The sequence below is a fragment of the Neophocaena asiaeorientalis genome, unplaced genomic scaffold, assembly GCF_003031525.2.
Source record: "Neophocaena asiaeorientalis asiaeorientalis breed wild unplaced genomic scaffold, Neophocaena_asiaeorientalis_V1.1 scaffold51, whole genome shotgun sequence".
NCBI lineage: Eukaryota > Metazoa > Chordata > Mammalia > Artiodactyla > Phocoenidae > Neophocaena > Neophocaena asiaeorientalis.
In genome coordinates this window covers 1547414-1571549 of record NW_020173335.1, presented here as the reverse complement: position 1 = coordinate 1571549, position 24136 = coordinate 1547414, and the positions used below count along the sequence as shown (strand labels likewise).

The window sequence follows — 24136 nt, the reverse complement described above, 5'->3', positions numbered from 1 at the left end:
AGACCTTCTTAAACACTCTTTCTTATTATACACTCTACAAACTGGATTCTAATCAAATGTTCTGTTTATGCCAGCTAAAGAGCCTGAAAAGTAGAGTGAGAAGTTTTAAAAAACATTAGAAAAATAATTCTGTCATCAAAAACACGTAAAGTATGCAGATAAGGAACTGTATGAGTAGACAGGGTATAAAATGTCCTAATCATTATGTGTTTGATAGATTTCTAGGTTAAATTAGGAGATGTCAGAATAACCCTGAATGATGTTCCTGAGAAATCACATGCTATTGTTCATTGTATCATAATTATTTTAATTTCTATATGCAACATACCTAAATTAAAGCCTACCTCTTTGTTTTAGAAGCCAGAGTAATTTGGCAATACAGTCAAAAATACTATAAAGCAACATCAACTCTAATCATTGTAAGTATAGATAATCACTATATAAATGAAAAATAATACCTATATGGATATCCATGATATTTAGATCTGAAAATAGAGAGCATCCAACTGAAGAATAATACAACGAGTCCAATACCAGCCACACACATTACTGCAGAAAAATAAAAGGACAGTAAAATGAGCATGTTAAGCATAATAAAGAGCAAGAGCATAACTTGTAGGCTATACTTCCAAGAGTAAAAAGCAAGGGCTTTAATTTACTGGTAAATCTAAACTGTACAACAAAGTTCATCCCCATTCTTATATCTTCAGCAGTCTGCCTTCTCCTTTAATTTGCTCCATTACAATATAATAGAATAGTTCCATTTACATACTTGTGTAATTTAGTTGTATGAAATAATGAATTTCATTAAAGCCATCACAGTCAAGAATTTAGTGTTAAATACACTGTTTTATGACTGACAAGAAAATAACTCAGTTATTAAACTTCTTTTAAATCCTTAGTATGATCTTATTTATTATTGATAAATATTCACTTAAAGACATCTGGCAATATCATTGTGAAAGCCTTACTTGAAAGTATTTTATTCATTCACTGGTAACTACACTGCTTGTATGAGGAACTCCTTCAACATGGATTCCTCATTTGAATTATGAGGGGAAAAAACCCGCCCAGATTCCTAGTCCTAAATTCATAGCTCTCTCCATTAATCCCACATGCTCTGGTTTAGCATAGCAGCTACCAACCTTAACTCTAGATGCTGACCCTACAATGCTCAAGTATGATTCCCATAACATGAGGCTCTTTGAGTCCCTGGACTGACTGGCTAAGAAGCATAGAGGGAGGGGTGTGGGAAAGCATGTGTGCTACAGCAATGGAAGCTCCAGGGAAACTGGAGCTCCATATTTATTGGCCGATACCAAAAACAACTTTTAGTTTTGTTATACTTAGAGAATAATTCTTTTTCCTTTTAAAATTTTCACACAATATGATTAGGGGCCAAAATGTAAATGTTAAATATATTATATCTGAGTATTAACACATGCTCTTTGGAGAAGTCTTTTTTTTTCCCTAATCAAATGCACACATACATGTATATATACAGTTTCACTCTGAATATATACTTGTACTCTACTTTTTTCACGTATCTAAGAATGCTTCAGGTAGTTCTTGGTACATAATAGGCACTAAAGAAATGTATATTATTACTATTTGTGACTATTTCATTAAGTTAGAATCTTAGAAGTAAATCAAATTGTGACTATTTTAATATATGTCACCAAAATGTTTTACAATTTAAATTCATGCCAGCCGTGTAGTACCCAGATGGCCTTTCCCCAATAATGAATACTGAAATAGGCAATTTTTCAAAAGTCAGGAATGAAAGGATGTATATTGACTAGATAAAAAATTGTTACATTAGTTCTATTTTTCTAATATGTAAAAATTCATTTCAATTCAGCAAAATACATATCTCCCAAATTTAAAATCCAATGTCATCATCTTTTTTCTAGAAGAAAAAGTAAATAGATTTATTAACCTAGGTTAATTTTGATGACATTTAACTCTTTAACCATAAAAAGAAAACTCTTAGACTGATTTCATGTAAAACTCTTAGACATAAATTACATTGTTTGCATTTCTTTGTAACAAATATCAGTGTGTGAATATTCTAATATATAAAAAGTCTATGCAAACCAATAGGAAAAGGAATAAGACTCTAATACATAAATGGCAAAAGACATTTTACAGAAGGGAAAACACAAACAGCTAATAAACATCTAAGAAAATACTCAACTATACTAATAACCAAAGAAGTACAAAATAATGTATTTCCCCCTTATCTGATTAGCAAATATACACATACACATTTTTAATGAGGTTATCTAATGTTGATAAAGTTACAGTGAAACAAGCATTTTGAAATACCACTGGTAGGAATCTAAATTATTAAAATATTTGGGGAAAGAATTTGGCATCGTCAGCTTAAAACATCAAGATAATTGAAAATACTCATACACAGGACCCAGTCATTCTACTTTAAGGAATTAATATGAAAGAGGATAAAGTTTAATATGCACCATAATAGTCACTAAATAAGTATTATAATGAAAGTTAGGAAAAAAGTAAACACTTAACAAAATCAGATAGGTTAAGTAAATTACAGTATAGACTAAAGACTATAAATTAAAAATTATGTATGGGAAAGTATTAGTGAAATATTTTAACTCTGGTTAAAAAGGGGTGGTATAAGATTCAAAGTATTATACATACAGTTGAAAAGATGTTTTTATAAATGGAAGGAACTTATATTACATTAAAATTATTAGCTTTTCAATGGTGGAATAATGGGTAACTCTCCCCTGAAATGTTTCATTCTCCTATTTTCCCCCACATTTTCTACAATGAGCACATATTATTTTTATAATCATAAAGAAGTAAAATAATATAACTAAGAGGGGAAGTGATTAAAAGGACATTCTTTTTTCTGTATTAAAGGCAGAATTGCTACATTTTGGCATATGATATGACTTACTCTTTCGCTTTCCAATATCCATGTCAGATGTAGCAGCTTCACATAAAAGCACCATCCCTAAGGTAACCCCACCATCTTAGAAAAATTGTTTAAGGAGAAATTCACACAGACAAAAATAACATACAACTTTAATATTTCTAGAATAATATAGAATGAATAAATATATGAACCTTCTACTCTCAATTACAAAAAATTATAACTACATAATCTGGTGTCTACATAGTATGACAATTATTTACTATGAAGATATAATAAAAATTAAGGTTAGAAAATTACTTTATTTGCACAAATAAAAACTGATATTTTAAACAAATGTCTGATATCAGTATTTAAAACTGATATTTAAACTCATAGATGAAATATGAGTTTTCCTCTAAAATTGTACTTTGAAATAAACTTCTGGAACATTCTTCCAACTATTGTGCCAATCTCATACACATTTTAAAAAATTAAATAGCCATTTTGAACACACAAAAAAGAACACACTTGAAACGTACACCATTTAAAGAATAGCAACTGGGCTTCCCTGGTGGCGCGGTGGTTGAGAGTCCACCTGCCGATGCAGGGGACACGGGTTCATGCCCCGGTCCGGGAGGATCCCACATGCCGTGGAGCGGCTGGGCCCATGAGCCATGGCTGCTGAGCCTGCGCGTCCAGAGCCTGTGCTCCGCAACGGGAGAGGCCACAACAGTGAGAGGCCCGTGTACCACCAAAAAAAAAAAAAAAGAATAGCAACTAATTTTTATTTGAAAAATAACTTATCAAAATTTTCCAGAATTTCAATAATTAACCTTTAAAGCACAAATTACTACTAAACTACCTAAACTGTCCTATTCTAATAAAAAGAGAAAATCCTGCGAGCTATAACCTCACTTTTATTCAGCTTAATATAGAAGCTATATAAATACAAAATAGACTTACTCGTGCAAAAGGTAACACATGGCATGGCAGAACAGTAAAATAAGAAAAATCACATTTTGAAACAAATAGAATGTGTTCTAGTAGAAAAGAGAGACTCACCCTGCAGTTTGGTGAATACAAACAGCAGTTTAAAATGCTCATATTAATTATGCATATACACATGCACATTGTATGCTATCTCATGTGGGTATAATTAAACAGAAAGGGGCATAAACTCATTCATGTTTTTTGTTTTTTAGCCAAGTTGTCTTCTCCAGTGATTAGTTTTTTTCTTACTGGGGTTCTTTGTATGCATGTAAGCATAAAGACTGATCATTTCTATAGGCTTTGGCTATAGGTACTCTGATTAATGGTTGAGACTTTTGTTTTTGGAATGGTTTGCTTCTGTATCATGGTCTATGAGCTTTCCATCTTACAGTATACCACCAAGGTCCAGCTATCAAGAGCTATGATGCACTTCCATATGTATTGTTTCATTTCATTTATAGACTCTTTAAACTTTTACTATTATACTTTTACTGCCTATTATAGGGAGGCACTATTAGTTGGAGTCACAAAGTTAGAGGAAATACAGACCATTCCTTAGACAAGTTTACACTCTAGTGGGGGGATACAAGCAATAAATAATAAAAAATTACATAATCATGATGACATGTTACCCTGAGAGAACTAAATAGAAAAGAGAGGAGGTGGTATTCCATAACATACAGGAACTAGGCTACTAAACGAGCTACTAGGGGGACTTCCCTGCTGGTGCAGTGGTTAAGAATCTGCCTGCCAATGCAGGGGACACAGGTTTGATCCCTGGTCCGGGAAGATCCCACATGCCACGGAGCAACTAAGCCCGTGCTCCACAACTACTGAGCCTGTGCTCTAGAGCTCATGCACCACAACTACTGAAGCCCACATGCCCTAGATCCCGCGACCCACAACTACTGAGCCCACGTGCCACAACTACTGAGCCCATGTGCTGCAACTACTGAAGCCCGCACACTTAGAGCCTGTGCTCCACAACAAGAGAAGCCACAACAACGAGAAGCCCCTGCACCGCAATGAAGAGTAGCCTCTGCTCACCGCAACTAGAGAAAGCCTGCATGCAGCAACAAAGACCCAACGCAGCCAAAAATAAATTGAAAAAAATTAATTAAAAAAATTAAATAAAAGAAATAAATGAGCTAGTAGGTTTGGGGTTCAAGATGGCAGAGTAGGAGGATGTGAGCTCACCTCCCCCAACAAACATATCAAAAATACATCTAAATGTGGAATAATTCTCATGGAAACATAACTAGACACTGGCAGAAGAAATCCTATACAACCAAAACTGAAAGGAAGATCTCCACTTAACCGGGTAGGTCAGGAAAAAAAAAGGCGTTGGGTCAGGACCTACTCCTCCTGGAGGGATCTGTAAGGAAGAGAAGGTCCGCATGGGTGGACCCTCACCCTGGGGAGTGAGCAGGTCATGTCACAGTCTGGGCATCCCAGTCCTTGCCTGCTAGGAAATTTGCTGGGACAGACAAAAGGGCTACAGAAGCTTAGATTCTACTTGCAAGGAGCACACGAGTGATGGCTTGCTAACCATCAGGGCAGAGTGAGCCCTGCACTGATATCTGTCACCACACCACAATCCCAACCTGAAGGGGCGGACACCCCAGCTGTGCTCACTCCACCCTACAGCCTGGCGCGAGATCTGGGCAAAGACTTGGTCTAGCTACGCAGAGACAGACCAGGTTGCCTAGGGTGGTACCACAAGAACATGCAGCAGCTAAGCGCTGAAATCTCAGGAAGACAGGTCCTGGGAGAGGACTCATCTAGCTATACAAAGACTGCCTGGAGGGCCTGGGGTGTGGTCCAGGTGTACACAGTCGTTCCTATCGCAGTGGCACCTAGGCTCTGCCAACTCCACACCCTAGCTTAGCTCTAGATATGGGGCAGACAGGTCTTGGGAGAAGACTGCCACAGAGGCAGCCCAGTTCTCTCATGGCAGTGCAGCCCCCTCAATTCCTGCAGCCACAATGCTCCAACCCCCACAGCCTTGCACTAGATCTGGGACAAACACAACAAAGGGACGCAACCTTGTACTGCTTCTGAGCCGAACTGTGGATAGCTACACAGGCAGCACATAAGTCCTCTGTGACTGCATAGGCCTCACTTGCTTTAGCAGTCACCTCCAATGGGGCAGGGCACGCATTCAAGGGCAGTGGAGCCTGATTAAACCCGACCCTCAGGGCTTCTATTCCAAGAACTGGGGAGCAGACCCTGCCCCTAACAGGGTAGGGATAGCCATGGAGCAGAGAGGAAGCCCAACTCATATCCTGCATAGTCTCTAGATACTCCAACACCAACCAAAACCCCCATCAAGGGGATAATGACCAGCACACCCTGAGGAAAGACGTGGCTGGTATCCACACCAAAACCACCCTCGCAGCAAAAACGTTGGACACACACAGTCTACACCGGGATGCTCCCACTTAAAAACACCCCTTTAAGACCACAGAAGATAACTGTTTCTCCTGAAATCATAGAGACAGAGAATGTTAAGTAAAATGAAAAGGCAGAAGAACTACTCCCAATTAAAGAACAAGAGAGGGCTTCCCTGATGGTGCAGTGGTTGAGAGTCCGCCTGTCGATGCAGGGGACATGGGTTCGTGCCCCGGTCCGGGAAGATCCCACATGCCGCGGAACGGCTAGGCCCCTGAGCCATGGCCGCTGAACCTGTGCGTCTGGAGCCTGTGCTCCACAATGGGAGAGGCCACAACAGTGAGAGGCCCGTGTACAGCAAAAAAATAAAATAAAATAAAATAATAATAAACCAGTACATAGATTTAAAAAACAATTTAAAAAATTTTAAAAGTGACTGTAACTACAATAAACAGTAAAAGGTTAAGCATGAAGATGTAAAACAGGACATCAAAATCACAGAATGTGGGGGAGGGGAGTATATGCATATAAATGAATATATATATATATATGGTAGGCTGAAAGGTTCGTTCGGTTTTTTCCGTAAGATGGCTCTAGTAGCACTTAGTTGTCTTTATTCATTTGAAACAATTTTGTTAGACTGTATGTGACAGCTGTCATATCAGCATGCATTTAAAAAAAACTAATCAAATTGGTGAATTTTTGTGTAGCCATTTTAATAATGAAGATGGGGGGAAATAGCAACATTTTCAGCATATTATGCTTTATTATTTCAAGAAAGGTAAAAACGCAACAAATGCAAAAAACGGTTTGTGCAGTGTATGGAGAAGGTGCTGTGAGTGATCGAACATGTCAAAAGTTGTTTGCGGGGCTTCCCTGGTGGTGCAGTGGTTAAGAATCCGCCTGCCAATGCAGGGGACACAGGTTCAAGCCCTGGTCTGGGAAGATCCCACATGCCATGGAGCAACTAAGCCTGTGTACCACAACTACTGAGCCTGTGCTCTAGAGCCCACAAGCCACAACTTACTGAGCCCGTGCTCCCTAGAGCCCGTGCTCTGCAATAAGAGAAGCCATCTCAATGAGAAGCACGTGCAGCGCAACGAAGAGTAGCCCCCACTCGCTGCCACTAGAGAAAGCCCGTGTGCAGCAACGAACACCCAATGCAGCCAAAAATAAAATAAATAAATTTATAAAAACAAAAAAAGTGATTTGCAAAGTTTCGTGCTGGAGATTTATCGCTGGACGATGTGCCACGGTCGGGTAGACCAGTTTAAGTTGATAGCAATCAAATCGAGACATTAATTGAGAACAATCAACGTTATACCACGTGGGAGATAGCCAACATACTCAAAATATCCAAAACAAGTGCTGAAAATCATTTGCACCAGCTTAGTTATATGAATCGCTTTGATGTTTGGGTTCCACATAAGTTAAGCAAAAAAAACCTTCTTGACCGTATTTCCACATGTGATCCTCTACTGAAAAGTAACGAAAACGTTCCGTCTTTAAGACAAATTGTGACAGGCAATGAAAAGTGGACACTGTACAACAATGTGGAACAGAAGAGATCTTGGGTCAAGCGAAATGATCCACCACCAACCACAGCTCCCAATTAGACCAACTGAAAGCGGAACTTGATGAAAAGCGTCCAGAATTAGTCAACAGAAAACGCATAATCTTCCATCAGGATAACGCTAGACCGCATGTTTCTTTGATGACCAGGCAAAAAGTGTTACAACTTGGCTGGGAAGTTCTGATTCATCCTCCTTATTCACCAGACATTGCACCTTCGGATTTCCATTTATTTCAGTCTTTACAAAATTCTCTTAATGGAAAAATTTTCAATTCCCTGGAAGACTGTAAAAGGAACCTGGAACAGTTCTTTGCTCAAAAAGATAAAAAGTTTTGGGAGGATGGAATTATGAAGTTGCCTGAAAAATGGCAGAAAGTAGTGGAACAAAAGGGTGAAGATTTTGTTCAATAAAGTTCTTGGTGAAAATGAAAAATGTCTTTTATTTTTACTTAAAAACCGAAGGCACTTTTTGGCCAACCCAATATATATGAATCTATGTACGAAACAGAAGCAGACTCATAGACATAGAAAACAAACTTATGATTATGAAAGGGGAGAGGGAGGGAGGGACAAATTAGGGTTATGGGATTAACAAACACAAACTACTATACATAAAATAGATAAGCAGCAAGGATTTACTGTATAGCACAGGGAATTATATTCAATATCTTGTAATAACCTATAATGGAATATAATCTGAAAAAAACTGAATCAGTATGTTGTACACCTGAAACTAACACAAATATTGTAAATCAACTACACTTCAATAAAAAAATAAAAGAGCCAGTAGAAGAAAGTACATTATATATGATGAAGGCAAAAATATTTGTATAAAAGGAAGCATAAGTATAGAATTGTGGAAAAATGTTTGTTACTTTATTATTGTCCAAGCTATATTTAAACAATTTCTTTGCCTACTGAATTAGCAGTTTAAAAAAATAATACATAACGATGGTTAGGACTTGCCAGGGAAAGCAGGGCACATATATATTTCTGGCAGCAAACCTCCCTACCCCACCACCTTTTTTTTTTGGCCTCACTGCGTGCTATGTGGGATCTTAGTTCCCTGACCAGGGATTCAACCCACACCCCCTGCACTGGAAGCACAGAATCTTAACCACTGGACCACCAGGGAAGTCCCTCCTACCCTTAAATTTAAGCAATAGCCTTTCGGAAAACAATTTGGACAAAACACGAAGAGCAATAGACAGATTTACACACTCTGTTTCATACTTCTGGAAATTCAGAGATATGCCAATTATTATTATTATTTTTGGCTGTGCCGTGTGTCTTGCAGGATCTTATTTCCCTGACCAGGGATCGAACCTGGGCCCCCAGCAGTGAAAGCCTGGAATCCTAACCACTGGACCACCAGGGAATGCTGTCAATTATTTTTATACCCAAGAAAACATTCTTTCCAATATTCACCAATAGGAGAATAATTGAATTATGATATATCTATTATAAAGACATTGATAATGATGACTATTTTTCCTTTTCCTTGCCAATATTTTCTTATTGCTCTGTAATTCTCATGCACTTTTGTAACTTTGAAGGCCATATACAATTTATTAAATGCTTATAATACATTAAAAAACCAAACTGTGTGTGAAGTATGTCTATAACTATAAAAAATGGAACTCCTCTTAGTCATCTAGATGATGGGATGACAAGGCAGGGCAAATGACATTACCACCAAGTCACTGGGCAGATTCTCTAACAGCCTGGGCTACAATTGATTCCTGTATGTCAATGTTAGGACCCCTTGGCTGAGAAGCACAACTCTAGGAACATTACATTTATTCCCCTTGTTGATTTGCTCCGCAGAGTCACTGCTTATGCATTCAGGTGGGTAAACTATGATCAGTAATACTAAGAAATGTAGACTGCTACCTATCTGATATCACTGTTACCTATTCTTCAGCTTACAGAGACATCAATTTTCAGATGTGAGAAAGTAAAAATCTACCCTGCCATTCGAGAGGATGGGCCAACACACATATAAAGTAGCTGCACAGTTTACAGGAAATAATATTTCTCCCTAGGGCATGCTGCAGCTGTAAAATGTCAAAATAAACCCTGTCTTTGAGTAACTACAGCTTTCTTACTCAATGAGGAACCTTGTTCTCTAAAATCGTAGACTGATTCAAATTATATCAGTAAGACGGAAACATTCCATTCTTGACTGGAGGATCTAAGTTACTCATCGCCCACTGCAACAAAGAGTAGCCCCACTTGCCACAACTAGAGAAAGCCCACATGCAGCAATGAAGACCCAATGCAGACAAAAATAAATAAATAAATTTAATTTTAAAAAAAAGGAGTTTCTGAAGACAAATTCCCAAATTTATCTGAATGGTGTAGTTTCCAGGAAACAGAACCCTGGGTTCACTTCACAGTCCAGACCTGATTCTGATCCCTTTACACTTAGCCTGGCTTTGCTTTGAGCTCATCAAAACATTGCTTCATTTACATTTCATCTAAGCTCCACCTTTCCTTAAATCCTATAACAACTCTATCTTTCCTTAGGTAAGATATCCCATGGTCCCTCTGATTTGTAGTCTCCTTTGTAGCAATGATCCAATAAACTTGGCTTTATCAGACTTGCAGGTTTGTCCCTGGTGGTCTTTAGCTGATCAGGCTAAGACAGATGACACAGTAATATGATTCCAAAGATATTATGACTTACACTAATAAGAGAGCAGCCTCAACCAAATGCTGTAGAATGTGAGAAAACAGACAAATTAAAATGTGGCACCAAGAACTTATTGTAAAGAGGATACTAAACAGAAGAACAATGTGTGTTTCAGCTACAAACTGGGCTTGGCTGCTTCCATGGATATAATTCTGGGGGAAAAAAGGACAAAATTTAATCTTTAAATATACAGTAAATTTTGGTGATTTAATCCTAAAATTGACTACTTTCAAACACTATGAAATTAATAATTTACCTGATGTATGTAAGCATTGGATCTGTAGCATTCATCAGTAAAAAGTTTGATTAAAATGAAAGCTATTTCTGTGTTATTTATTATTATTTGTACTTATATTTATTTGTACTTATTCACTGTACTTATACTGTGTTTTCAACAACAGAATATATGAGAAAACTAGTTTTTCAGTGTAGAAGACCATGAGGTACAATAAAATAAACTCCATGAAAACAGGGACTATGTTTTTCTTATCACTATACCTAGTAATACCTAGTACAGTGCCTAGAAAGGATAGATGCTCAAGTACTTAATCGTCTATTATTCTATTTAGTTGAAGGCTAACTTTCATTCTTAGCCACGTTACTCAAAAGAACTACCAAATGGGATAAGGAACTTCCCACTTCTAAGAGTACTGCACAGCTTTTTAGCAATTGAAGCTCATTAATACAAAGAGATTGAAAAGTCAAAACTAAATCTAGTTCCTTCATACACTGGCACTGATCTCACAGGATAATAATAATTAAGGTTAACTTTGGTATAAGATGAAAAGAAATCCTGGACTTTCCCTTACCACATGTCCTGTGTGGGGATTCTTATGAGCATATGGTGGTCCTCTTATATGGTTCCACATTTGACCAGATGTCATAGCAAGCACAAAACACTAGGAAACAAAAAGTAATGAAATACTCATATAACATGGTGTAGCTGTTCCCACCTTGATTAGACTCATAGGTGTATGAAAAGTGCACCCTCTCAAGTAATATATGAAATAAATTTTTTCAGATAAATGATAAAAGATAAAAGGCTTATATTTCATCACAAGGATCACAAGAATCAATAATATTTACTTTGAAAGGAAAACACTGTTTTAACATTATAAATAAACTGACACAAGTTTAAAATTGAATATTGAAAACCGTTTTAGAAGAATATTTTCAAAAGAACTGGAGATTTTCGTAGGGGTGACAGTCTTTCAGGTTGAATAAAAACTGGGTACAATGAGTTCCTTCAAGCTCTGGCCATCCTAATGAGATAATGGAGGAAACAAACTGATTTTAAGGTATAAAATAAAAATTATCATATCTTTTCCCACAGGCAAGAAATAAACAAAATGCCACCTAACAATGTAATATTAGGAGTTTTATTCAAGCAATTTTTCTTCTAAAATTCACTTACCAGAGCCGCAAAAGCCCATCCAGTTTTATTAAAAAGAAATTCCATATTGCTTCTTCGAAGATACACAAGTCCACCAATAACAGCCAAAAGCAATCCCAACATAAGGGGGCCAGCATAATTTGGGGGTCTAATTACTCTAATCTAATGGAAAGGAGAGAAAAACACTTTAAAGTATGAATTTTATCCATTAATTATACAGTTCAAAATACTTTGAAATGAAAGCAATCAAAATTAGTTGGTCATTTTCAAGAAAAACTACACTTTTTCTTTTCATCCTAATGAAAAAGTCTACAATGTACCCGAAAATGGGATGGATACAATATTCTCTTTAACCACAACATAACATCTTTTATTTATCTATTTATTTATTTTTGCTTTTTTTTTTTTTTTCTCGTGGCATGCGGGCCTCTCACCTTTGTGGCCTCTCCCGCCGCGGAGCACTGGCTCCGGACGTGCAGGCCCAGCGGCCATGGCCCACGGGCCCAGCCGCTCCGCGGCACGTGGGATCCTCCTGGACCGGGGCACGAACCCGCGTCCACTGCATCGGCAGGCAGACTCCCAACCACTGCGCCACCAGGGAAGCCCTATTTTTGCTTTTTGAAAGCCATTTTTTTTTCACAACATAACATCTTTTAGATTAAGAAGAATTTGCCAAGTACAACTAGATAGTCCATGGACTTAAGGACAAAAGAGTGGTTTCCATGCTGAATTGACTACATAATAGAGGATGTTTTGTAATGTCATTCTTTCATCAGGATGATTCTCTTAAATGATACTTATGAAGGGACTGACAAACTATCACTACCTCAGTGATATGGGGACAAGACCAATTAGGACCTCCCAGAAAGATTCAAAGTGGATAATGACAAAGTAACTTTCTACTGTACAAAGCAAGGAAACTTACATTGACATCAGTCCTGTCAGCAATCCACCGGGCAATCTGCTCAGCTGAAAATCCACGCACCTGCAACTCATATGTATCACCCCGTTTGGGTTTCCCTTTTGCAGGAAAGTTGATGAAAGTTGGAGCTGAATTCATGTTTAGCTGAATAAAAAGTATTGCGTTAAAATATAAATTACCAAGAAAATAATCTTAACAGCAAATATTATCTTGAAATTTAGGCATTTTACAAAGATGAGGAAGCCCAGGTTTAAGTAGGTTAAGTGATTTGCCTAAGGAAAGTGGTAAGTGATGGAGACAGGATTCAAACCGAAGGCTGCTTGTGACCTTAACTAGTACACTTTACTTACCAAATATAAATTCCTAGCTAAGAAACCAACATTTTACTCCTTTAGAATGGAAAATTTCCCATACTGCAATCACTTTAATCTGTTCAGAGATTATGCAAAACATAATACGTTTATGAGAACTAAAATTGTCTCATGTAGCTTAGGTAAGCTCCAAATAGAGCACACTCTCTATTTTTTTTGGCCGTGACATGTGGCACACGTGGGACCTTAGTTCCCTGACCAGGGATGGAACCTGCACCCCCTGCAGTGGAAGTGCAGTGTCTTAACCACTGGACTGCCAGGGAAGTCCCTAGAGCACATTCTCAATTTGGAGGAAACAAGATCAGGATAAGAGAGTGCTCTATTGTAGTGAAAACCAATACGAAATGATAACCAATACGAGAAATAGTCAATTCTAAAAGGTTCATAAATGTTTAGTGATAAGCATCACGTTTCTCTGTTCTCTGTCATGAGACCATGGTACTCTTAAGAAGATAACACTGGAATTGCTAAGGTAAAGAATCTATGACCTACTCATCCGCATTATATCTTTCCTGACGTGATATAACTATACTTGTGGAAAATAAAAAGTCTAAGTCCAGGGAAAAGATGTTGACCAATGAATGCAAGCATTCAGGTCCCCTCAGCAGGTAATCCTTTAATGGAGATTGGCTTGTATAAAACAATTATAACTTAAGACATCAACCAATAAAATAACCCACTCCCTTGCTTTGATTCTATACTTATTACAGTAACCCTTCTAACAGTAATATTTTTAGATATTCTCATAAGGGGAGAGGGTATACCAATAGTGGACATGATTATTTTGGTCTCCTTGGCAGTAAAATATGGTGAATTGGTGAATTAAAAGATTAGGTCTTTGGTTACCAATGTCCATGGATTTTTATGGTTTGGTGAGTATATACAAAGTCTGCAGAGCTAGATAAATTCTGGCTACACTGTTAAAAATTCAATTTGAGTCTGCAAAACTTAAGAACCACACCCTGGATAGTGTTCACGCCACCAAACTGCTGCCCAAACTTTAGGCCAAACTCTTCAGTATTTGTTTAGCTATACAGCAGTTCCCACTTGTCTGCAGTTTCACTTTCCAGAGTTTCAGTTACCCATGGGCAACTTCAGTCTGAAAATACTAAACGGAAAATTCCAGAAATAAACAATTCAAAAATTTTAAATTGCAGCCATTCTGAGCAGTGTGATGAAATCTCTCACCATACCGCCCAGGATATGAATCATCCCTTTGTCCAGCATATCCCACCCATTAGTCACTTAGTGTTGGTTATCAGATCAACTGTCGTGGTACCACAATGTTTATGTTCAAGTAACCCTTATTTTACTTAATAATGGCCCCAAACACAAGAGTAGTGATGCTGGCAATTCAGATATCCCAAAGAGAAGCTGTAAAGTGCTTCCTTTAAGTGAAAAGGTGAAAGTTCTCAACTTAATAAGGAAAGAAAAAAAATCATATGCTGAGGTTGCTAAGACCTATGGTAAGAGTGAATCTTCATGAAATTGTGAAGAAGGAAGATAAATTCATGCTGACTTTGCTGTTCCACCTCAACTGCAAAAATTACAGCCACAGTAAGTGATAAGTGCTTAATTAAGATAGAAAAGGTAAGATGGAAAAGATAAATTTGTACAACAAAATATTTTGAGAGAGACCACATTCACATAAATTTATTACAGTATATTGTTTTAATTCTTCCATTTTATTATTATTGTTGCTAATCTCTTACTGTACTAATTTATAAATTAAACTTTATCATAGGTATGTATTCATGTATAAGAAAAAATACAGTTACATATAGGGTTCGGTATTGTCTGCAGTTTCAGGGTCTTAGAATGTATCCCCTGTAGATAGAGCGGACTATTGTACCTCCTTTGGATTTAAAAAATATATATGCATCTAAAAGAACTAGGTAATATATGAAATCCATTTCCCTTATGAAATTAAAAATAAAAAATTACAGGGTTATGAGGATCAACTCCAGTCCATTCTGGCAGCCACTATTACCATTTCTAGACCTTTCTGAATTTATTCATATACATGTGTATGTACCAACAGAAAACATATAATATTGCTTTGTGTGTGCTTTATTTTAACACAAATGATATCACATTAACTGTAATATTCTGCAATTTGCTTTTTATTATTCAACCATGTTTGAGAGATCTATCCATGAGAGTATGTATATATATATATTGACCTCACTCTCACAGTTTATTAAGTAATTATGCTATTGTTCGTATTTTAGTTCTTTTTTTCCAATTAAAAATGATGTTGTAATGAACAGCCATGTACATATCTCCCTGTATACATCTGAGAGTGTTTCTCTAGAAATGGAATAATTAGTTCATAGGGCAGAAACAACTTAAATTAAAATGGATAGGGCTTCCCTGGTGGCGCAGTGGTTGAGAGTCCGCCTGCCGATGCAGGGGACACGGGTTCATGCCCCGGTCCGGGAAGATCCCACATGCCACGGGGTGGCTGGGCCCGTGAGCCATGGCCGCTGAGCCTGCGCGTCCGTAAAAAAAAAAAAAAAATGGATAGAGCCAACTCGCCTTCAGAAGTGGCTGTACCAATTTACACTCCTACCCAGAGACATAGGAAGGTATCTGTTTCCCCACATTCTTGCCAAAAGCTGATCTAATGGATGAATATTGTGTATCACCATTATTGTAATTTGTATTTCCATGATTACTAGTATAACATCTTTATACCAAATCAGCTTTGTAAAAATATCTTGTAGGCTACAGACACAATCAACAGAGTGAAGAAGCAATCAATGGAATGGGAGAAATATCTACAAATCATATGTCTGATAAGGGGCTAATATCCAGAATACATAAAGAAATCCTACAACTAAAAAACAAACAAACTGATTAAAAACTGGGCAAAGGATATGGATAGACACTTCTCAAAAAAGATATACAAATTGCCAACAAGCACATGAAAAGATGTTCTACATCACTAATCATTAAAGAATTACAAGTCAAAACCACAATGCGACACCATCTCACACTCATTAGGACAACTACTATCAAAAAATCAAAAATGATGCAAAATGGTACAGACACTATGGAAAACAATATGGAAGCTACTAAAAAAAATAATAAATGGAACTACCATATGACCTAGGAATTCTACTTCTGGGTATAAATCTAAAACAACTGAAAGCAGGGTCTTGAAGAGATATTTGTATACCTATGCTGATAGCAGCATTATTCACAATAGCCAAAAGGTGGAAGCAACCCAAGTGTCCATCAACAGATGAATGGATAAATAAAACGTGGTATATACATTCAGTGCAACATTATTCAGCCTTAAGAAGCAAGGAAATTTTGATGCATGCTACAACATGGATAAACTTTGAGGACATTATCCTAAGTGAAATAAGCCAGTCACAAAAAGACAAATACTGTATGATTCCACTTATATGAGGTACTGACAGTAGTCAAATTCATAGAGACAAAGTAGAATGATAGTTGCCAGGGGCTGGAGGAAGAGGGAATAAGGAATTATTTAATGTGTAAAGAGTTTCAGTTTTACGAGGTGAAAAGAGTTCTGGAGGTTGGTTGTACAACAACCTGAATGTACTGAACACTACTGAACCACATTTAAGAATGGTTAAGATAGTACATTTCATGTTATGCCTATTTTCTCACAATTTAAAATATTTTTAAAGTCTTGTATGCTTTGAAAATCCTTAGATGTTAAAGAACCAAAATAAGATGTACTGTTTTTGGTAGGTACCACTTTTCATCCATGCTTAGCTTTTGTATACTGTGGCATATGACATTGTTCTTTGGAGAAAGGTTTGAATTTCTTCCAAAGATGGACACACTGCCATCCTTATACCACTAACTCTAAATATAGCTCTAAAATGGACATTGATATTAAAAGGTATTTGACATAGAAGAAAATTGGTTTTGTATTTTTACAAATCACTAACAGAAATTCTTTATGTGTATCTTGTTCAAATAAATGGAATTACAATTTTTAATTTCCAAAACAGTCCTTGCTTTAATAGTAGAGAATGAGAAAGCAGTTCTTAAACTTTAGAAATTGTTTCCTTTGGTCTAAAAAGGCCTAAATGCACTAACCTTTTAGGCTATAGCATGTTTTATGAATATACTGATTTTGATTTATGGAGCTGTGTGAGACTAGAATATGACCAGCATGATGACATACTGTAAAATGGAACATTAATCCATCCGTTTGACATTTACTGAACATCTATTATGTGCTTAGCACTAATAGCTACAGGATGTTGGCTCTGCCCATAAGTAAGTATATTCTAAGAGGGACTGTCAAACAACTCTAGGGTTAATTCTACTATAAGATAGAATCTGGATATATATATATATAAAAGAAATATAAGGAAAGTAGTGTGACAATACAAAAAAAGGGTTGACTCACATTTGAGGATTTGAAAAGGCTTCAGGGGAATATCTGAAATGAGGCTTAAAGGGTAAACAGAACTTTGAAAGTGGAGAGAAAGGGAGCAAGAGAGAAAAGATACTTTATGTTGTAGGAAATGATCAACAATGTTGAAATAAAACAACGACATAATATTAATATGGGAAAGGTGGTTATGTGTTTGGAGTAAAGAGGGCATGAAGTGAGGAGGACTAAGGAATTTTGGCTTTAGTCTATATGCCACTATTTCCAAAAGTGTGTTCCATAGAATACAACTAAAATGCTCCATTAAGTAGTCCAATACGTGGGGAAATTCTGCATATTACAGCTCACTATTAGAATGGAAGGAATAACACATTTCAGCATGTTGAAGTCTATGAGAAGTCCTGTGTTGGAAAACAGTTTCTCATGTTTATGCATGTCTTGCGAGCAGAGGCACTGACTGCCTTTGTTCTGGATGATCTTCTCAAGGATGTTTGTACAGCCTTAGAAGATAGTAACAGAGTCTCCCTCCAAAGCAATGGGCATGCATGCTTACTAGCCTTTATAGAAGATTTGGGTTCCCAAAGCTTAGAGTTCCTCTTCCATAATGCAACCCACTCATTTTCCTTGCATTGTCCTATGGGAAGTGGGGCTTAGGGAACCAGTGCAATGAAGTGTTGATACTTTGGATTTTGTTGTTGTGAGTAATAAAGTCCTTTAACTCCAACCCAGGAGTGTCATGTCATCTGTGAGCATCTATGAAACTGTGGCAGGGTCACTTGTTAGCTTGCAAGTAGAATAAAACCTCAAGACCCTTCATAGTTCTTGATACCCTGAAGTAAAAAATAAAATTTAATTTTGTTTAAATTAAGGTTTCCCAAATTTTATTTTCCCCCAAGTTTTCTTATTAATACCCTCTAGGAAAAAACCTCTAGGAACTGTTACAGCAGGCAATATCGAGAGAGTATTATATGGATGGTAAGTTCAAATGAAAGAAGATGAAGGCCTTGGAAGTAAAGGATGATGGATGTTGTAGAAAAAGAGGAATGACAAAAAAGTGTCACCAATGATACAGAACCCAAGAGGACCGGGTTTGAGTAGAAGTGGGAGAGACAGGAGTTTTATTTGGGACATAATGAATTTTTGGATTGGGAAGTCATTCATATAAAGGTGTACAACAAGAAGTTATACCCAAATCTTTCCTTTCCTGTTTTATACAATTGTTGAGTAAAAATATGTCCAAATATATGAGTTAGACAGATTTATAAACAGACAAAACTCAATCTATGTCCTTGAATCTACTGATTGCATCTATGTCCCCTTATATGCAAAGGGGAAAGAACTACTACAGGGCTTCCCTGGTGGCGCAGTGGTTAAGAATCTGCCTGCCAAGGCAGGGGACACGGGTTCGAGCTCTGATCCGGGAAGATCCCACATGCCGCAGAGCAACTAAGCCCGTGCGCCACAACTACTGAGCCTGCACTCTAGAGCCCACGAGCCACAACTACGGAGCCCACGAGCCACAACTACTGAAGTCCGCGCACCTAGAGCCTGTGCTCCGCAACAAGAAAAGCCACCGCAATGAGAAGCCCACGTACCGCAACGAAGAGTAGCCCCCGCTTGCCACAACCAGAGAAAGCCCGCGCGTAGCAACAAAGACCCAACATAGCCAAAAATAAATTAAAAAAAAAAACTAGTACAGATGCTGAAGTTAAAAATACAGTTGAAAGTTATGATTTCCAGTTCTGCATGTAAGGAGCTTGGAAGTCGCTACTCTCATATTAACAAGTAAAAACCTGAACAAACTGAAAAGCAGACAACTCTTCTGGGATTCCCTAAGAGAGAGGAAGACACAGGGCAAACGACTGCCCCCAAGACTGGAGAGACAGACAGGCAAATACAGGGAGTCACCGCTTATCTGAGCAGAGACCAACAAGTGAAAACCGCCTCAGGAACATTGCCAGAGTAGGAAAACCTGATCTGTAACTGACAAATTACTGGAGGCTCAGTGTGGACAACTCTGAGAGTTAAAAACTCCAAAAGCACGCAGTTTTGGGGAGGGGGTAAAAATATTGTGAGATTTACCTCCAGGAGCTTGACTAGGTTCCCACAGTAAATACTGGAGAAAAATCACCTCATGCTACTGTCAGGGTGAGGGGAAAATAAAACATTTTGAAATACCCCAGAGAACTCTGCTCTTCTTAACAAGGTCTGTCCTCAGAGGAGACTAGTTAACCACAGCCTAACCTGCTGGGGTATTATCAGAGCCTAACTGACCTGGAAGAAGGGAAATACCGAACTCTAGTTCACTCCAGCCATCCTGTTCTCTAAGAGGGGAGGAAAAAAACTGAGAAACTCTTTTGAAGCTCACAGTCCAGAGGCATATGCTCACTAAAAGACTGAGATCTAATTATAGGGCTATAAAACATCCCTCTCCCCTTACACCACATTACTAAAGGCCACTTTACAGCAGTTCCTTTCATCTAGTACATCATGTCTGGCTATGAAGAAAAAAATTACAAGGGATACCAAAAGTCAAAAAAACACAATTTGAAGAAACAGAGCAAGTATCAGAACCAGACTTGGAAGGGATGTTGGAATTATCATACCAGGAATTTTAAACAAAACTGACTAATATACTAATATCTCTAATGGATAAAGTAGACAACATGCAAGAACAGATGGTTAATGTAAGCAGAGAGATGGAAATCCTAAAAAGAACCAAAAAGAAATGTTGACGATGAAAACCACTGTAACAGAAATGAAGAATGCCTTTAATGGACTTAGTACACTGGACATGTCTGAGGAATCGCTGAGCTAGAAGATCTATCAATAGAATCCTCAAAAACTGAAAAGCAAAGAGAACAAAGACAAAAAAAAGGAAACTAAAACAGAACAGAATATCCAAGGACTGTGGGCCAATTACAGAAGGTGTAACATACACATAATGGGAATACCAGAAGAAAGAGAAAGGAATAGAAGAAATATTTAATGACTAAGAATAACCCAAAATAACGTCAGACTCCAAATCACAGATCCAGGAAGCTCTAAGAACATGAAACAGGATGAATGCCAATAAAACTATGCCCAGGCATATAATTTAACTCAAATAAACCAAAGATTAAAAAAAAACTCTGGGGCTTCCCTGGTGGTGCAGTGGTTGAGAATCTGCCTACTAATGCAGGGGACACGGGTTCGAGCCCTGGTCTGGGAGGATCCCACATGCTGCGGAGCAACTAGGCCCATGAGCCACAACTACTGAGCCTGCGCGTCTGGAGCCTGTGCTCCGCAACAAGAGAGGCCGCAATAGTGAGAGGCCCGCGCACCGTGATGGAAAGTGGCCCCCACTTGCCACAACTAGAGAAAGCCCTCGCACAGAAATGAAGACCCAACACAACAAAAATAAATAAATAAGTTAATAAACTCCTACCCCCAACATCTAAGAAAAAAAAAAAAAAACTCTGAAAGAAGTCAGAGGAATCTCTCTTCCTCTTACCTATAGAGGAAGAGAGATAAGAATTACACCCAATGTTTCTTCAGAAACCATGCAAACAAGACGAGAGCGGAGTGAAATATTTAAAGTGTTGAGAGGAAAAAACAACACCAACTTAGAGAATCCTGTACCCTGTGAAATTATTCTTCAAAAGTGAAGGAGAAATAAAGACTTTTTCAGACAAAGAAAAATTGAGGGAATTCCAGGCAGGAAATGTTAAAAGAAGTTCTTTAGAGAAAAGGAAAATAAGGTAGGTTGGAAACTTGGATCTACATATATTAAGGGAGGGACTGAAGAGGGAATAAGTGAAGGTAAAATAAAAACTTTTGTTTTTCTTATTCTTAATTAATCTAACACATAACAGTTTGTTCAAAATAACACCAGCAATATATTCAATTGTGTGTGTGTGTGTGTGCCTATATATAAGTGAAATGAATGACAGAAATGACACAAGGGATGGAAGGGGGGGATTAGGATTATTTTGTTATTATAAGGTATTCTTGATACCCATGAAGTGGTATAGTGTTATTTGAAAGTGGGCTTTAATTAGCTGTAAATGTATTCTGCCAACTCTAGGGCAACAACTAAGAAAAGCAAAAAAAAAAGTATAACTAATATACTAAAAAAGGAGAGAAAAATGGAATCATATAAAATGATCAATTAAAGCCACAAAAGGCAGAAAAAGATTGGAAGACAAAAATAGGAACAAAGGGCAAAAAACAGAAAACAGTCATGAATATGGCAGATGGTAATTCAACTATATCAATAATCAACTTGAATATCAATGGTCTAAATGCACCAATTAAAAGATAGAAATTGTTAGAGTGGTTCAAAAAACAAGACCCAAGTATATGTTGTCTTCAAGAAACCCACATTAAAATAGACACATATATAGATTAAAAGTAAATAGATGGAGGAAACATACCATGCTGTATCTTCTGAGTCATTATCATCATCATCAAAGAAGAAGAAAGCAAAGCTAGAACATGGAGGATCATCAAGCTCTAAACAAAATTCTGATCATAGCAATGGATCATTTAACTCGAAAGTTCTATCAGGACACTCTAGATATAAGTTTGGCGTTCTTGCTAAGATTTTGAATTACGTGAAGACATGGCATTAGCAACGAGATACATATCCTCTTACTAAAATTTTGGATGAAACACAACATTTAGATATTGGACTCAAGCAGAAACAACGGCTAATGACTGAGGCAACAGTCAGTAATCCCAAAACTGAAGTAATAGATGGAAAGTATGCCTTCAAGCCCAAGTACAACTTGAAAGATAAGAAGGTCCTACTTAGGCTCTTAAATAAGCATGATCAGCAAGGCTTAGGAGGAATTCTTTTAGAAGACTTTGGGGAAGGACTGCCCAATTCCCAGAAAGCAGTTAAGGATTTAGGGGACCAGATACCATTTGTAAACTTTCCTGATAAGAAGAAAATTCTTTTCTTCAATGATAAGAGCTGTCAGTTTTCTGTGGATGAGAAGTTTCAGAAACTGTGAAGGAGTGTCACCGTGGATTCAATGGATGAGGAGAAAACTGAAGAATACCTAAAGTGACAGGGTATTTCTTCCATGCAGGAATCTGGACCAAAGAAAGTGGCCCCTATTCAGAGAAGGAAAAAGCCTGCTTCACAGAAAAAGCGATGGTTTAAGCCTCACAATGAGCACTTGGCCTGGGTGCTGAAGGACTACTCTGACATCGCTCCTGGCAAGTAGTGAACAGTTTTGTCTGAGAGCAAAGAGTTACAAAGTCAAGATTTTCCTTGTTGATGCTGGGATCTGAAGACTGACTGTCTTCCCATTCTAGTTCTTAGGACCGAGGAGAGGAGCAGTTCAGTTTACAGAACTAGTGCAAATTACCATACTCGAAGCTTATTTTCATTAATGCGCTAATGAGAAATGTGATGTCCCCGTTAACCTCCTGTTACTTCTTGGGGGAAAGGCAGTCAGCATGGCATGCAGGTGTCTTTGCTATTTATCTCTACTTCTAAGTGGTTCCTGGTTCCATTTTCCCTCTTTTATTACCTTAGAACAAGTTTGCTGATAGTCTTGAATGCAATATTTGTTTATTTCAAAAGAACATATTTATAATAAAATCATTGTAGAAGGAAAAAAAGTAACTGGAGGAAATATACGATGCTAACACTAATCAAAAGAAAGCAAGAGTAGTTATATTCATTTCAGATAGAGCAGACTTCAAAACAAGGAAAGATATTAGGGATAAAAAAGGGCATTACATGATGAAAAAGGGGTCAATTCTCCAAGAAGAGATACAATCCTTAACATGTATGTGCTTAACAACATAGTGTCAAACTATGTGAGGCAAAAACCAATAGAACTGCAAGAAGAAATAGATAAATCTACTATCGTAGTTGGAGACTTCAAGACCCAATGGACAGATCCAGCAGGCAAAAAATCAGTAAGGACATAGCTGAACTCAATAATACCATCTAAACAACTGGATATAACTGACATCTATAGACTTCATCCAAAACAACAGAATTTGCCAAGTAAGACCACATTATGGGCCATAAAACACACCATAACAAATTTAAAGAACAGAAATCACACAATGTCTGCCCTCAGACCACAATGGAATTAAACTGGACACCAATAACAGAAAGATAACTGGAAAATTCCAAAATACATGGAAACTAAACAGCACAATTCTAATTAACACATGGGTCAAAGAAGAAATCTCAAGAAAACTTAAAAAGTATTTTGAATTAAATGAAAATGGAAACAGAACTTATCCAAATCTGTGGAATACAGCAAAAGCAATGGTTACAGGGAGATTTACAACACTGAATGCATATACGGCAAAAAAAGAAAGGTCTAAACTCAATAATTTAAGTTTCCATCTTAAGAAACCAACAAAAGAGCAAATTAAATCCAAAGGTAAATGAAGAGAAATAATAAAAATTAGAGAAGAAAGTAATGAAACTGAAGGTAGAAAAGCAATAGAGAAAAAATCAATGAAACCAAAAGCTTGTTCTTTGAAAAGATCAGTAAAATCAATAAGCCTCTAGG

General features: G+C 37.4%; 1 protein-coding gene, 1 non-coding gene and 1 pseudogene across 3 annotated transcripts in view; 1 reads left to right on the top strand and 2 right to left on the bottom strand.

Annotated features, from left to right (window-relative positions):
- MAGT1 (magnesium transporter 1) overlaps nt 1-24136 on the bottom strand; it is a 44401-nt gene that overhangs the window by 2847 nt on the left and 17418 nt on the right. Inside the window, exons 4-9 of one of the 2 annotated variants that reach the window (XM_024746143.1) lie at nt 12861-13001; nt 11957-12097; nt 11352-11441; nt 10631-10694; nt 2936-3010; nt 459-549 (exon numbers count right to left, since the gene is read on the bottom strand). In XM_024746143.1, the coding sequence (XP_024601911.1) occupies nt 459-549; nt 2936-3010; nt 10631-10694; nt 11352-11441; nt 11957-12097; nt 12861-13001 (602 nt within the window). Of the gene's footprint in view, nt 1-458; nt 550-2935; nt 3011-10536; nt 10566-10630; nt 10695-11351; nt 11442-11956; nt 12098-12860; nt 13002-24136 lie in introns of both variants that reach the window. The other variant, XM_024746144.1, reaches the window with a different exon arrangement.
- On the bottom strand, nt 9153-9225 carry TRNAE-UUC (transfer RNA glutamic acid (anticodon UUC)). The gene has a single exon. It is a non-coding gene; the product is annotated as a tRNA-Glu (tRNA).
- On the top strand, nt 22010-22822 carry LOC112400407 (general transcription factor IIE subunit 2 pseudogene; annotated as a pseudogene).